This window comes from Nyctereutes procyonoides, unplaced genomic scaffold (assembly GCF_905146905.1).
Source record: "Nyctereutes procyonoides isolate TBG_1078 unplaced genomic scaffold, NYPRO_anot_genome, whole genome shotgun sequence".
Lineage (NCBI taxonomy): Eukaryota > Metazoa > Chordata > Mammalia > Carnivora > Canidae > Nyctereutes > Nyctereutes procyonoides.
Window position 1 is genome coordinate 72442567 of NW_026575126.1, and position 14578 is coordinate 72457144.

The 14578-nt window shown below is 50.1% G+C and overlaps 2 protein-coding genes across 12 annotated transcripts in view; one reads left to right on the top strand and one right to left on the bottom strand.

Moving 5' to 3' along the window:
* Positions 1 to 1182: 1182 nt before the first annotated feature.
* On the bottom strand, positions 1183 to 1422 carry LOC129519192 (transmembrane protein 258-like). The gene has a single exon (XM_055339469.1). It carries the CDS (start codon positions 1420 to 1422, stop codon positions 1183 to 1185), a length of 240 nt encoding a protein of 79 aa, XP_055195444.1.
* Positions 1423 to 4871: 3449 nt separating this feature from the next.
* Positions 4872 to 14578, top strand: part of GTF2I (general transcription factor IIi) — a 113076-nt gene continuing 103369 nt past the window's right edge. For all 11 annotated transcript variants that reach the window (XM_055339430.1, XM_055339432.1, XM_055339436.1 and 8 more), the window contains exon 1: positions 4872 to 5230. The gene's annotated coding sequence lies outside the window, so the exon portion shown is untranslated. The remainder of the gene's footprint in view (positions 5231 to 14578) is intronic.

Here is a 14578-nt window from a genome sequence, read left to right on the forward strand (position 1 = left end):
GGTTGAATGTCTGCCTTCGGCTCAGGGTGTGATCTTGGGGTCCTGGATCGAGTTCCACATCCTGCTTCTCCCTCTGGCTATGTCTCTGCCTCTCTCTGTATGTGTCTCTCATGAATAAATAAAATCTTTAAAAACAAAACAAAAAACTATACTTCAATAAAAATAAAATAAAATAAAATAAAATAAAATATTAAGAAAAGAATGACTGGGGCACCTGGCTGGCTCAGTCTGTGGAGAATGGGACTTCTGATCTTGGGGTTGTAAATTCTAGCCCAACGTTGGGTGTAGAGATTACTTTAAAAAAAAATAAAAATCTTAAAAAAAGTTAGACAAGGGACGCCTGGGTGGCTCAGCAGTTGAGCACCTGCCTGCGGCCCAGGCTGTGATCCTGGAGTCCTGGAATCGAGTCCCACATTGGGCTCCCGGCATGGAGCCTGCCTCTCTCTCTGTGTGTCTCATGAGTAAATACAATAAAATCTTTTTTTTAAGACTTTATTTATTCATAGAGACACACAAAGAGAGAGAGAGAGAGAGAGAGACGCAGAGACACAGGCAGAGGGAGAAGCAGGTTCCATGAAGGGAGCCCGACGTGGGACTCGATCCTGGGTCTCCAGGATCACACCCCAGGCTGCAGGCGGCGTCAAACCGCTGCGCCACGGGGGCTGCCCAATACAATAAAATTAAAAAAAAAAAAAAAGTTAGACTGGATGTGCTGTGAGAAACAGGTATGTCAAGAAAATCTCAACTTTCATTTAGAATTATGGTTTTGGGCAACTTAAAATACATGACAGAGTCACAGAAAGTTTAAATTATTCAGTTTGGATTCAAAAGAGCACTAAATGATCTCTCAACAATGGTAACCTTGACCAAGTGATGTCAGTACAGTTCTGTCTACATGGGTGGTTGGGTGGTAGGGTTCTCTAACCGGGGTGGGTCCATAATAAATGGTCCCTTAATAATGGAGAAGAAAGATTCCTGATATGAAGAATTAACTCCAGGAGAACATGATTAGTTTTCAAGACTGTTGAAGACATTTGATCATTACCATATCATTTTTTTTTTTGACGGTCACACATCTCCCTTTATTGGAAGCAGTAGGTGGGACACTTCCAGCAATAGTAAAAAAATTAATTTACAAAAGCAGAAGTTCAGTGAAGCCACCTGGTTGGAACCCTTGGGAGCTCATACGTAGATGCCAACCCAGAGCAGCAGGAAGAGGACTCCAAAACCCATGAAGAGTGAGGCCACCAAGGAGATGAGGAGCTCTTTGTAGATATTCTGAGTGTCCTTGGTGGAGGTGACCTCATAAATGAAGAACCAGGCGGTAAAGAACGTGCCAATTGCCAATAGCACCGTGGTCAGATGGGGGAAGACGGCAAGGTTCACTGGGCTGGTGTATCTGCTCATGGCCTCGAGCTCCATTTTGCCAGGTGGCGAAAACAGGGTCATCCACTGCTCTGCCACCGGTCACTCAGTATTTAAAAGCAATTTAGCAGGGGTGCCTGGGTGGCTCCGAGTTAAGCCTCTGCCTTTGGCTCAGGTCATGATTCCAGGGTCTTGGGATTGAGTCCCACCTCCTGCTCATTGGGGAGTCTGCTTCTTCCTTTGCACCCCCTCCCCCCTATTCATGTACTTGCTCATGCCTTCTCCCACAATAATAAATCTTTTTTTTTTTTTTAAAGCAAGCTACAAATCTGTAAACCCGGTCTATGTGAAGATGCATTCACACCAGTTGGTCTAGATCCATCTCTTGACAGGCCAAGGCCCATTAGACTTGGCTTCCTTTTTTTTTTTAAGATTTTATTTATTTAGGGGATCCCTGGGTGGCGCAGCGGTTTGGCGCCTGCCTTTGGCCCAGGGCGCGATCCTGGAGACCCGGGATCGAGTCCCACATCGAGCTCCCGGTGCATGGAGCCTGCTTCTCCCTCTGCCTGTGTCTCTGCCTCTCTCTCTCTCTCTCTCTCTCTGTGACTATCATAAATAAATAAATAAAAATAAAAAAAAAGATTTTATTTATTTATTCATGAGAGACACAGAGAGAGGCAGAGATACAGGCAGAGGAAGGAGAAGCAAGCTCCATGCAAGGAGCCCGATGTGGGACTTGATTCCAGGACTCTGGGATCATGTCCTGATCCAAAGGCAGACGCTTAACCACTGAGCCACCCAGTTGTCCCTAGACTTGGCTTTTGTTTCCCAGGTATAGAGTAGAATGGTGTCATACTACATGGACACTCATCTGCAGGACTGCATACTGTAGGTTAAACATTAAAAAGAGAAATATTTGAAATAATTCAAGATAAATAACATACAAGATTTGGCTGCCTATTGGACCCTGTGCATTTTGGTCTTCAGGTGAGCATGATCCGAGAGCTGCAGACCATCCGTCTTGGCATACACATTTTGTTATGCTGAATGCGATTCTGACCACAAAGGTGAGCTGGGTGCGATTTAACAAAGGATTCCACCCCTAAACACAAATCATTCGTTTGTTTTTTTTTCCCCCCATCTGTTGCTCAACCCAAAATCCAGCAATTTGATCCTATGTTGGAAAAACAACACACCCTGCTGAGATGATATTCAGTGTCTCCTCACTTAGTCTCCATTAACAGAGCACCTATCAATGAGGAGAGGTAGGAATTGGCTAGCACAAGGCAGTAACTGTACCAGTAGCTGCTAAGGTGATGAGTCAGGCCTTAGGGGAAGACCCTAAAAGCCTTCTATGTGACTATAAGACATAAATTTGAGGGTTACAGCCCCCAACGGCAGTATGCAAAAAGAAAAGAAAAGAAAAGAAAAAAACTTCGAACCACACACCATTCACCATTCCAGACACTGTTCATTGTTCCAAAAGGGCCAGCTTTCTGTAGGGAGGCAATTCCAAGCCTCCAAGCTAAAGCTTGAGGGGCCTCTTTGGGACTTAATAGTTTGAAGGAATTGCTTCCACCTCACAGAAGTTGGGAGTCTTTCACGAGGCAGCAGCAAAATTCCACACCAAAGTGTTACATTCATAGAAGCCAGGGGCGAACAAGTTTTTAATGATGACAAGTGACTCCTGACTAGATGAATTTCTGCCTTGCCAGCTCACTCTGGGACACTCTCCAAACGCTCCTCCGTGACACCAGTTCACGGTGCGAAGCCTGCCCTCGCGGCCGTCCCGCTGCCGGCGTCCTCCAGAAGCCACCCAGGCCTCGGGCCCTTCCCTAAAACATCCTCCCCGAGCCCCACAGCAGCTGTGTTTGCCCCTGCAAGCCCGGCTGCTCCTGTTAGCTCGATTGCAGACTTCCCGAGAAAGTTAACGCTTGTTCTCTAAATAGCTGTCAGTCGTACTCGCTACTGGGACTACGGAGTTTAATTAAACATGCCAATATGGTAATGAAGTACGAGTGCAAAAAAGAAACACCGTTCTAGTTTGAAAACGGAATGGACCGCTTTGCAGGGAGGCTCGACAAAGGAGAGTCCCGATCGAGCCCGGCGGGGACAGAAGTGCCCGTGGGAGGCGAGGGGAAGCCGTAGAGATGTGCCCATCTTCTGCAAACCACGCGGCTCCCGCAGGGACCTCGAAAGCCTCCGTCTCTTTTAAAGAATCCCGACGTGGGGATTCTGGGGGAGGCTTTCTGGGTGCGGTCGACGCGGGAGGGGACGGGGACACGCCGATCTGCGGGCACCGAGATTCAAAGGGAAGGTCTTGGACCGACATCAAAAAGACTGGCTGCTCGGAAAGTTTTCTCTCCAGCGACAAAGGCTGGAAAAAAGCGCCGTGGTCGCCACCTACCGAGGGGGAGGGGAGAAGGGGTGGGGGTGGGGGTGGGGGTGGGGGGAGGGCGGCCGGCGGGGCCCCCCCATCTCCGCCGGGGGGGAAGAATCGTGAAACCATTCGGTCCAGTGCTCCACGGAACCGCCTTGGACCTCGGGGCTCGAGTTTTGTAAACTTGTGAGCGTCGCTTAGGTGAACTGCAGTGTCTCATCATTTTCGACATCCGAGAGCTCAAGTTGAAAAGCGAAAAAGCACAATCGGGAGGCGGGGGGCGGGGTGCGGGGTGCGGGGTGCGGGGTGCGGGGCCGAGGCTTCGGTCCAGTTTCTCCGCGGTCGACAGAACAAAACCCAGCGGGCTACAGGGCGCGTTTTCTGCTCCCTCCGCGGCTTTCTCTCAACTTTGCCTCTAAACGTGGAGCGAGGGAGCGAGGGGAAAGTCTGGGCTGTGTGGGTGGAGGGGGTGGGGGGTGGTAAATAAAAACAGGAGCCCCCCCGCCCGCGCCCCCGCCCCCCGCAAGTTGGGGCTCTGGTGTCCTTCGGCCGCTTCGGAGGCAAGCTTTCAAAACTAACAGAGGAGTTCTTTGTGTCCGGGAGGGTGGTGCAGGGCGGAGGAAGTCCCTCGGCGGAGCACAGGGACCGGCGGGCCGGCCTGGGGCTCCCGGGCCTCTGCCATGTTCCGGCCTCGCCATCGGCAGGGAATATCGGGCGCACGAGTGAGTGCGAGCCCTGGACGGTGGCTCCGGCCCGCGGCACCGCGGCCCCGCGGCGCTGAGCAGGCGGGGGCCGCCCCCGGCCTAGGCCGGCGCCCCGCGCCCCGCGCCCCGGCTCCCCTCCCCCACCCGGGCGGCCGCGCAGGCCCCAGGTGCAGCCATGTTCTTGCTCCCACCACCCGCGCCTCCATTGACAGTCCTTGCCGGAGAGGGCCGGGCGCTGCGCTCGCCGCGTCCTCGGGCTCGGGGCTCGCCGGCGCGGGGCTTCCTGGGAGTCGTAGTCCGCCGCCCCCGCCGTCGCGTTGGTGGGGACGAACCACAAAACTACAACTCCCGCTGGGCGGCGCTGCGGGTGCGCACGCGCAGCGCGCCTTCGAGGAACAAAAAAAAAAAAAAAAAAAAGAGGAGGAGGAGGAGGGTGAGAGAGAAGCTCGGAGAGCAGAGAAAAGGGGCCACCGATCGCCCCCCCGCTTCCCCGCACGCGCTCTCTAGCTGAGGCCGCCCGCCTGCCGCGGTGATCCCGGCCTCTCCCTCGGTCCCCCGTGATCGGATCTAGGCGCTGATCCAGGCCCTGCCGGGGCGGCCATGCGGCGGTGACAGGAGCTCGGCCAAGACGCCCGGGCCCCTCGCCCTCTCACCTCCTGCCCGCTCGCCCGCTCGCCCCAGCCCGGAGCTGCTCCGCCGCGGCCGCAGCTCTTGCTCGGCCCACACGCGCTTCCTTTCGGCTCCCCCAGCCCCGGCGCTGCCTGGAGGCGGCTGCACTCGGGTGAGTCCCCGTCGCCTCCCCCGCGGCCCCCCGCCCCGGTTGCCATCGCGAGCGGGGCCCTTCTTTGAGACGCGCCCCCCCGGGGCCCGCGCGGACTGGGGCCTGGGGTACCCGGGCCGCCGTGTTGGGGGTGGGGCGGGAGGAGACGCGGTCGCGGGGGACGACAGTTGCACGCGCGCGCCTGGGAGCGCGGGGGGAGGGGCGCGCGCGCCGGCGCTGCGTGGGGGGGCTCACGCGTGAGTCCCGCGCGCGAGCGAGCCTGCGGGCTGCGCATGCCCGGCCGCTGATTGGCCGGCTCGGGCGGTGCGGGTGCGCGCGCGGTGCCAGGCCCGAGCCGTGGGGTCGCGCTCGGCCTGGTGTCTCCGGGGCTCGTGCGCCCGGGCAGCAGACGCGCGCGATTGGCCGGCGGGCGGCCGGGGCGGCGCCGCCGCGCTGCCTGGTAACTGCGGCCGGCGGGCCCCCGAGCGCCGCCCCGCCCCGCCCCGCCCCGCCCCTGCTCCTGCTCCTGCTCCTCCCCGCCCCTGCCCGCGCCCAGGTGGAGCCCGGAGTGGGCTTTGTCCCGGCCCGGCCGGCGCGCCGGCCCCGCGGGGCCTGTTCTTCGGGGGAAATAAACACAATGACCGGAAGGAAAACCTCGGCCTTCGGGCCCTGGAGAGCCGTCTGGATCCCGCAGGCACCCAGACGGGGTTTCGAGGAGGGACGGAGGGGAAAAACTGTCCTTTCCCCGCTCCCTGTGCTCCCTCCACTTTATCCAAGTTTTGCCTTTTAATAAAGGAAGTTCTTTCTTCTTCTTCTTCTTCTTCTTCTTCTTCTTCTTCTTCTTCTTCTTCTTCTTTCTTCTTTCTTCTTTCTTCTTTCTTCTTTCTTCTTTCTTCTTTCTTCTTCTTCTTCCCCTGTTGCATGTGGTGTTGCCGCAGCAGGCGGCTGAGCGTTCGGGCGTCTAGTTCGGTTCGAGCAGCGCCCACTGCGGCTGCGGGGCTCCGCGGCTCCGGGCACGCTCCCCCTTCTTTGCGTTCAACTTCGTGGCCGACCCTGGCTTGAGGGGCCAGAGGGCAGCAGAGTCGTCTCTTGGGCGTTCAGGAAGCAGAAGGGGAAGTTAGTTTGCAAATGAGGGTGCCCCGGAGCGCCGGGAGGAGGCCGAGCCTGCTGCGGGCCCCGAGCCTGCGGCGGCCCCCGAGCGTGCTGCGGCCCCCGAGCCTGCTCCGGCCCCCGAGCGTGCTGCGGCCCCCGAGCCTGCTCCGGCCCCCGAGCGTGCTGCGGCCCCCGAGCCTGCTCCGGCCCCCGAGCCTGCTGCGGCCCCCGAGCCTGCTCCGGCCCCCGAGCCTGCTGCGGCCCCCGAGCCTGCTCCGGCCCCCGAGCCTGCTCCGGCCCCCGAGCGTGCGGCGGCCCCCGGCTGGGGAGGGCGTCTTGCTTACTGCCCCGTCGCTCTACTTGTCTTGTCAGTTCTCAGCCCCAGAGTCGGACTGCCGGGCGCGGTCCTTTTGCCGCCTCCTTTGGACCTTGACTTTTTCTTATCTTCGGGCTTTGGAACTCTTTTCTTGCGCCCGTGCCATCGCTGAAGGCCGTCTCTTGCGTTGTTTGGTCAGAATTTGTCGTTCCTTTTTTCTTTCTTTTAAAGATTTTATTTACTCCTGAGACACAGAGAGAGGCAGAGGGAGAAGCAGGCCGCCTTGCGGGAGCCGGTGCCGGACTCCATCCCGGGACTTGATCCCGGCCCTCGGGAACCCGGGGTGGAGCGGGCGGCGGACAAGCCAGCGGCTGAGCCGCCCAGGCGTCCCTCGTCTGCCCGTGGCGTCCTCATCGGCTTGTGTGGCCCCGCTAGGAGCGTGTCTGTTTTTCCCGGGGGGACTGTTGTGCGTCGTGCACTCCTGTCTGCCCAGTCAGTGGGTAGGAGGGGTAGGGATTAAGCTTTTTCCGCCTTTGTCTCCGCTCCCAGCGGACAAGCCCGCGAAGGGCCTTGCACAGAGCCTGACATTTGGATGTTTCCTAAGCGCCGGGCATCCCTCTGAAGCACTAACGCCTTTTCTTATTTGGTCTTGTGGAGACGAGGAACAAGCCTAGAGAAGCTGAGTGATTTATTCTTTTTTTTTTATTTTTTTTATTTTTTTTATTTATGATAGGCACACAGTGAGAGAGAGAGAGAGAGGCAGAGACACAGGCAGAGGGAGAAGCAGGCTCCATGCACCGGGAGCCCGATGTGGGACTCGATCCCGGGTCTCCAGGATCGCGCCCTGGGCCAAAGGCAGGCGCCAAACCGCTGCGCCACCCAGGGATCCCTGAGTGATTTATTCTTGATTACTCAGCGAGTCCACCTTGACTGCAAGATTGGAGCCTGGGCAGTCTGACTCTTAACCCCTCAGCCTGTGGCTTTCAGACTCCGGAGCGTCAGCAACCCCCGAGGGCTTGTTAAGACACCGTCGCCCCGCCCCACCCCAGAACCCCAGACTTTCCGATTCGGCAGGTCTGGGGTGGGGCCCCATTATTTGCATTTCTAACTAGTTCCAGCGGGCTGTCGTTCCGCCGCTCGCTCGGAGGTGGCACTCGGAGAGCCGCTCAGCGCGGTGCAAAATTAAGCTGTGAGTGCAGGGAATTTATTCTAGATTTTCTTTAAAGCTTTTCATTACTTTAAAACTTGAACTTAACCAAAAATAATTCTGACTGCTTATTGTAGATTGTGTGGAAAGCTGATTGAGAGTTAAACATTTTTGTTAGCCATGATTACGAAATTAAAAGTTTAATAAATCTCCGGTTTTAAAAGAGCCACGGATTTAAGTACAGGATAAAATTAGAAACCTAATCTTGCCTTTTTTTTTTTTTCAGTCTCAATCATTTTTTGATTCATTTATGGCACTGGCATTATGGCAGTCTCCTCCTAGAGATGACTGAAGCATCTCATCCCCACCAGTCTTGTCTGGGAACCCGGAGGGCTGATAGGGCCTTAGCTTGATGCTGAAATGAGGGAGCTGGTGGTCACTTGAAGGCCCAGATTCCACCCCCTCACTCCTTCCAAGCCCCAGGCACTTCCAGTGATTTGGTTTACTTTTTTTCTCTTTCTTTCTTTCTTTCTTTCTTTCTTTCTTTCTTTCTTTCTTTCTTTCTTTCTTTCTTCTTTCTTCTTTCTTCTTTCTTCTTTCTTTTCTTCTTTCTTTCTTTTTTTTTTTTTTAGACTCCAGGCTTGAACTCAGGACCCTGAGATCAGAAGTTGCATGCTGCACCGAATGAGCAGCCAGGAGCCTTTGATTTGGTTTACTTTTAAGAATGGCTACAGGGACCCTGAGTGGCTCAGCAATTAAGCATCTGCTTTTGGCCCAGGGCATAATCCTGGAGTCCCGGGAGGAGTCCGGCGTCAGGCTCCCTGCATGGAGCCTGCTTCTCCCTCTGCCTAGATCTCTGCCTTTCTCTCTCTGTGTGTCTCTCACGAATAAATAAATTAAAAAAAAAAAAAAAGAATAAGAATGGTTACAAAGACTACCCTTAAAATGTAGGTTTCTGAGGTTCTTTTTCTTGGGGTACAAGTCTTGAGAAAGGTTTTTTATTTATTATAATAGCTTTTCTCCTGGAGAAAGTAACTCAAATTAGGTAGGAGGAATGGGGTTGGTTTACCATTATGTTCTGTCATTTTTGATTATCCATAGATGGATTGTGTGTTCCAAAACAAAATACGAAAGACAAGTGCCCTTCTCCAGATTGTCATGAAAGGAGCTGTGAATAAGACACAGAAATTACTCAACACTTAAGCTTCCCGTTAGTATTGGTAGCTAGCTTATTCATTGCATTCCACCTGATTCAGTTCTGCCAGGGTTTCTTTCTTTGTTGAAGACTTGAGTTTTGGCAGCCCTGGTGGCTCAGCAGTTTAGCGCTGCCTTCGACCCAGGGCCTGATCCTGGAGACTTGGTATCGAGTCCCACATCAGGCTTCCTGCATGGAGCCTGTTCTCACTTTGCCTGTTTCTCTGCCTCTCTTCTCTCTCTGTATGTCTCTCATGAATAAATAAATAAATTCTTAAAAAAAAAAAAACAAAACTTGAGTTTTTGGGCACCTGGGTAGCTCAGTGGTTGAGCGTCTGCCTTTGGCTAAGGTTGTGATCCCAGGGTCCTGGAAATGAGCCCCACATCGGGCTCCCTGCAGGGAGCTTGCTTCTCCTTCTGCCTATGTCTTTGCCTCTCTCATGAATAAAATAAAATCTTAAAAAATAAAAAGATGATGGATGGGCAGCCCGGGTGGCTCAGTGGTTTAGCGCTGTCTTTAGCCCAGGGCCTGATCCTGGAGACCCGGGATCGAGTCCCATGTCAGGCTCCCTGTATGGAGCATGCTTCTCCCTCTGCCCGTGTCTCTGCTTCTCTCTCTCTCTCTCTCTCTCTCTCTCTGTATCTCATGAATTAAAAAAAAAAAATCTTAAAAAAGATGAGATTTTGGGGGCTTCTGGGTCACATTGTTGGTTAAGTGCCTGCCTTTGACTCCGGTATTGATCACAGCATTTTGGGATTGAACCTTACATGGGGCTCCCTGCTCAGTGGGGGGGGGGGGGGGGTCTGCTTCTCCCTCTCCCTCTGCCCTTCCCCCTGCTTTCTCTCTTTCAAATGAATAAAAAAAAATTAAAAAAAATCAAAAAAAGAAAACATGAGTTTTTTAAAAATATTGCAATTCACTTCATAACTGCTGTGGTGTAATTCACATGAGATTGTTTTGACCACTGGCTTAAACAGATGCTGATCAAGTGATTTTTATGTATGTCTAAGGGAAAAAACTTTCTGGAAGAGTTGAGAAGTAAGACTCTGAGAACAGTATTTATTTCACTTTGTAGAAATGTGTTAGAGGCAATTAACCTGAAAGGTAATTGCCAAAAATTTTATCAGTATCTACTAATGATCACTGGTAGTGTTTTCTTCAAATTGTATACATTCATTTGAGTGAAGCTTATTCATTGTTACTAAGTGAAAGTTAGAAATGCAGTTGATCCATTGGTTATAATTGTGGAGTTGAGATTCCTTGTAATGAGGGCAGTTAAAATAGCAACATAGCAACATGCAGAACATTCAGTTGGTGAGAGTGTTGTCTGAGACCCTCTGCCTGGGGAATAGAATTGAGAATTAGTATTTAAAGGATGTATGTGCAGTGGAAAAATGATGTGGATAAATCATTGCAAGCCCTGAAGGTAGTATCTTGATACTCATTTTCCATTCTTTTGTCCCTTACCATTCTCTTCTCTTGCCTGTGCTTTGTTCAAACTCTCACCACTGCAGTTTTCCCGTTTTTGTTTTCTTTTTTTCTCTTTGTTTCTGCAGTCCTTGTCATCCTACCCTGGCTTGTTTTTGTTTTCTTTCTGGCACTTATTCCTCTGCTTTTTCCACTTTGGCCTAGCAGGAAAGTAAGAGAAAGTTCAAGATAACCAGGGATTTTCAGAATTGATGGGAGAATTGACTCATTATTCCTTGGTGATAACTTGATTGCAAACTATAGAGGACTTTGGGGGGCACGAGGGTGGCCCAGTTAAGCATCTGTCTCTTGGTTCTGGCTCAGGTCAGGGTCCTGGAGATGAAGCCCCACTTGGGGCTCAACATGGAGTCAGCTTGCAGATTCTCTCTCTCCCATCCCCTCTGCTCCCCCTCCCCCCAGTTTGTGCTCTCTCAAATAAAATATTAAAACCCTAAGAAAACAATAGAAGATTTTTTTTTTAAGATTTTATTTACTTTTTTCATGAGAGACACACACATATACAGAGAGGCAGAGACACAGGCAGAGGGAGAAGCAGGCTCCACGCAAGGAGCCCGATGTGGGACTCGATCCTGGGACGGACTGCAGGATCATGCCCTGGGGGGCGGAAGGCAGGTGCTCAACCGCTGAGCCACCCAGGTATCCCACAATAGAAGATTTTTAAAGAATTAGTTTATTTTTTAAAAAAGATTTTATTTATTCATGAGACACAGGCTGAGACATAGGCAGAGGGAGTAGGCTCCCTGAGGGGAGCCCCATGCAGCCTTGATCCTGGGTGATCCTGGGACTCTGAGATCATGCCCTGAGCAGATACTCAACTGCTGAGCCACCCAGGCATCCCCAAAATTAGTTTATTTAAAATGTAACGTAAGAGGCAAAATGAATTTATAATTGTGAGAGACAAATATGGCTTAGTGTGGCACTAACAAACACAGGTTCTGAAATCAGACTGCCTGGATTCAGAATCCTGGCTTGTGTTAGTTCTAGTTGTTACCCTGAGTAATTCACTTCACTTCTTTGTGCCTCATTTTCCCTATTTTAAAAAATAGGAATGATAATGAGAGAACCTGTTTCTCTTGTAGGTTGTTGTGAAGGTTGAATGAGTGAAAGTGCTTGGAATGGTATCTAGCAAACAATGAGCATTCAATAAATATTAGCCATAAAAACACTGTGTTGGATACTTTTGAGAAATTGAATTTTCTAAGGAAATAAAAATGTCCCAGTAATACTGGCTACAAGGTTAATCTCCCCAAACTGAAGAGTATAAACTCTGGAAAGTCAAGGACTTCTTGGGATTTTTTTTCCCTTGTGACTGTTAAAATTGTTTCTTGTAGAAGGGCGAAGGAAGTAAGGTCCCCCCCCCCAAAGTGCTTGTATGGGGGCAGCCCCGGTGGCGCCGCGGTTTAGCGCCGCCTGCAGCCCGGGGCGTGATCTTGGAGACCCTGGATCTAGTCCCATGTCGGGCTTCCTGTATGGAGCCTGCTTCTCCCTCTGCCTGTGTCTCTGCCTCTCTCTCTGTGTGTCTCTCATAAATAAATAAAATCTAAAAAAAAAAAAAAAAAAAGAAAGAAAAATAGCCTTCTGGAACTGCTTACTCAACACATAGATTCACTGCACCTATTTTCTCTCTTCAGCCCTCATAAGTTTTGAAATAGTGACCTCTTTCTCTACTGGTGGTGTTGATGTGTTTGAGATAGAAACAAGTAAAGAAGTTGAAAGATAGTCATAATTTCCTGGCTTTTACAGGGCAATTAAAGGAGGTAAGAAAAGCTTGGCTATCTTATTGTGGCCAGCCACCAAACACTTCAGTTACATTATTTCATCGATACTTTGACAAAGAAGGATGGCAAGCATGTATTATGCCCACTCTATAAGTGAGGAAGTAGAAATTGACCTGAGTTCTGGAATGAGTGTGAAAATTGGCTGAACAGTTATCAGGAAATCCGTTAGCTTCACTTCTCCCTCCTGTTTGTTCGTTTGTTTGTTCTTTCTGCCACTTTAACTTTTTTTTTTTTAGATTTTTATTTATTTGTGTGTGTGTGTGTGTGTGTGTGAGAGAGAGAGAGAGAGAGGGAGGGAGGGAGGGAGGGAGGGAGAGAGAGAGAGAGAGAGAGAGAGAGAGAGAGAACGCATGTGCTCACAAGGAAGGGTAAGGGATAGAAGGAGAGGGAGAAGCAGACTCCCCTGCTGGATCCTGGGCTTGATCTTGGGACCCCTGGGATCATTACCTAAGCTGAAGGCAGATGCTTAACCAACTGAGCTGAGCCACCCAGGCACTTGTCACTTTAAGCATTTTTAGGCTTTTCTTTTTAAGCATTTTTTAAAATTTAATGGCATTAAGTACATTCAAAATGTTGTATAGTCATCACCATTTCTAAAATCTTTCTTATCACCCCAAATAGAAACTCTGTACCCAGTAAGCAATAACTCATCATTTCTCTTTTCCCCCAGTCTCTGGTAACTCTAATACACTCTATGCCTTTATGAATTTGCCTGTTTTATTCTGTTTATCCATCTATCTATCATTTTTAAGTACACTCATTGCCCAACGTGGGGCTTGAACTCACCAGCCCAAGGTGAGGGTCACTTTACTGACTCAGCCAGCCAGGTGCCCCTTGCCTGTTTTAGATATCTCTTTTATTTTTTTTATTTTTTTAAATTTTTATTTATTTTATTTATGTATGATAGTCACAGAGAGAGAGAGGCAGAGACACAGGCAGAGGGAGAAGCAGGCTCCATGCACCGGGAGCCCGACGTGGGATTTGATCCCGGGTCTCCAGGATCGCGCCCTGGGCCAAAGGCAGGCGCTAAACCGTTGCGCCACCCAGGGATCCCTGGATATCTCTTTTAAATGGAATCATACAGTGCTCGTCATTTCATGTCTGGTTTATTTCACTTAGCATTTTGATTTCAAGGCTCTATGTTGTGGCTGTATCAAAACTTCATTTCTCTTTATGGCTGAATAATGTTCCATTATATAATTACCACATTTTATTTGTACTTTCATCTGTTGATGGACATTCAGATGCTTTCTGCCTTTTGGCTATTATGGATATGCAGCTATGGACATTGGTTCACCAGTGTATTTTGAAGCCTATTTTCAGATCTTTTGTGTATATACTCGAGTGGAATTGCTGGGTCATTGTTTTTCTTTTTACTGCTTTTTTTTGGAGAAGAATTTGGATGGATCTGAATAAATCTCCCAATAGTGTGTAGAAAACCCATATAAAATGCATTTGTCCCCTTTGTAAAGAATAGATTTGTGGGGACACCTGGGTGGCTCTGCGGTTGAATGTCTGTCTGCCTTCGGCTTAGGGTGTGATCCTGGGACCCGGCTTGGAGTCCCCCCATCGGGCTCCCTGCCATCAGGCTCCTTGCGGGGAGCCTGCTTCTCCCTTTGCGTCTGTCTCTGCCTCTTTCTGTGTCTCTCATGAATAGATAAATAAATCTTAAAAAAAAAAAAAAGGTAAATTAGTGTCTGCCATTTCCACCACGAACACCTCTTTTTTTCAAGTGGTTCTTCATAGGGTTAAAAAAAAAGTTGTGATAAAATATACATGCCACAGGGCAGCCCCCAGTGGCTTAGCGGTTTAGCGCCGCCTTCAGCCCAGGGCGTGATCCTGGAGACTCAGGATTCAGTCCCACGTCGGCCTTCCCGCATGGAGCCTGCTTCTTCCTCTGCCTGTGTCTCTGTCTCTCTCTGTCTCTCTGTGTCTCATGAATAGATAAATAAAATCTTAAAAAAAAAAATACATGCCACAGAACTTGACCATTTTTCATTTATATTGTTTACTTATTTTTAGTATATTGTTAATTACTATAACAGCTACAGGATATTTACAATAAAGATATGACAAAAATCATATTAGTAATCTTTTTAGCCATTTTTAAATTATAAAAAAATTTTTTTAAGTAGGCCCCATGCTCAACGTGGGTCTCAAACGCATGACCTGGAGATCAGGAGTCATGTGCTGGCTAGATGCCCTATTTTCACCATTTTTTTTTTAATTATGTAGAAGCTAAATTTAGTTTTTTTTTTAAAGATTTTATTTATTCATAGAGACACACACAGAGAGAGAGGCAGAGACACAGGCAGAGGGAGAAGCAGGTTCCCTGTGGGGAGCCTGATATGGG

Bases quoted from the DNA above. Each gene is read 5' to 3' on its own strand.
- LOC129519192 (XM_055339469.1), bottom strand. From the start codon at position 1,422: ATGGAGCTCGAGGCCATGAGCAGATACACCAGCCCAGTGAACCTTGCC.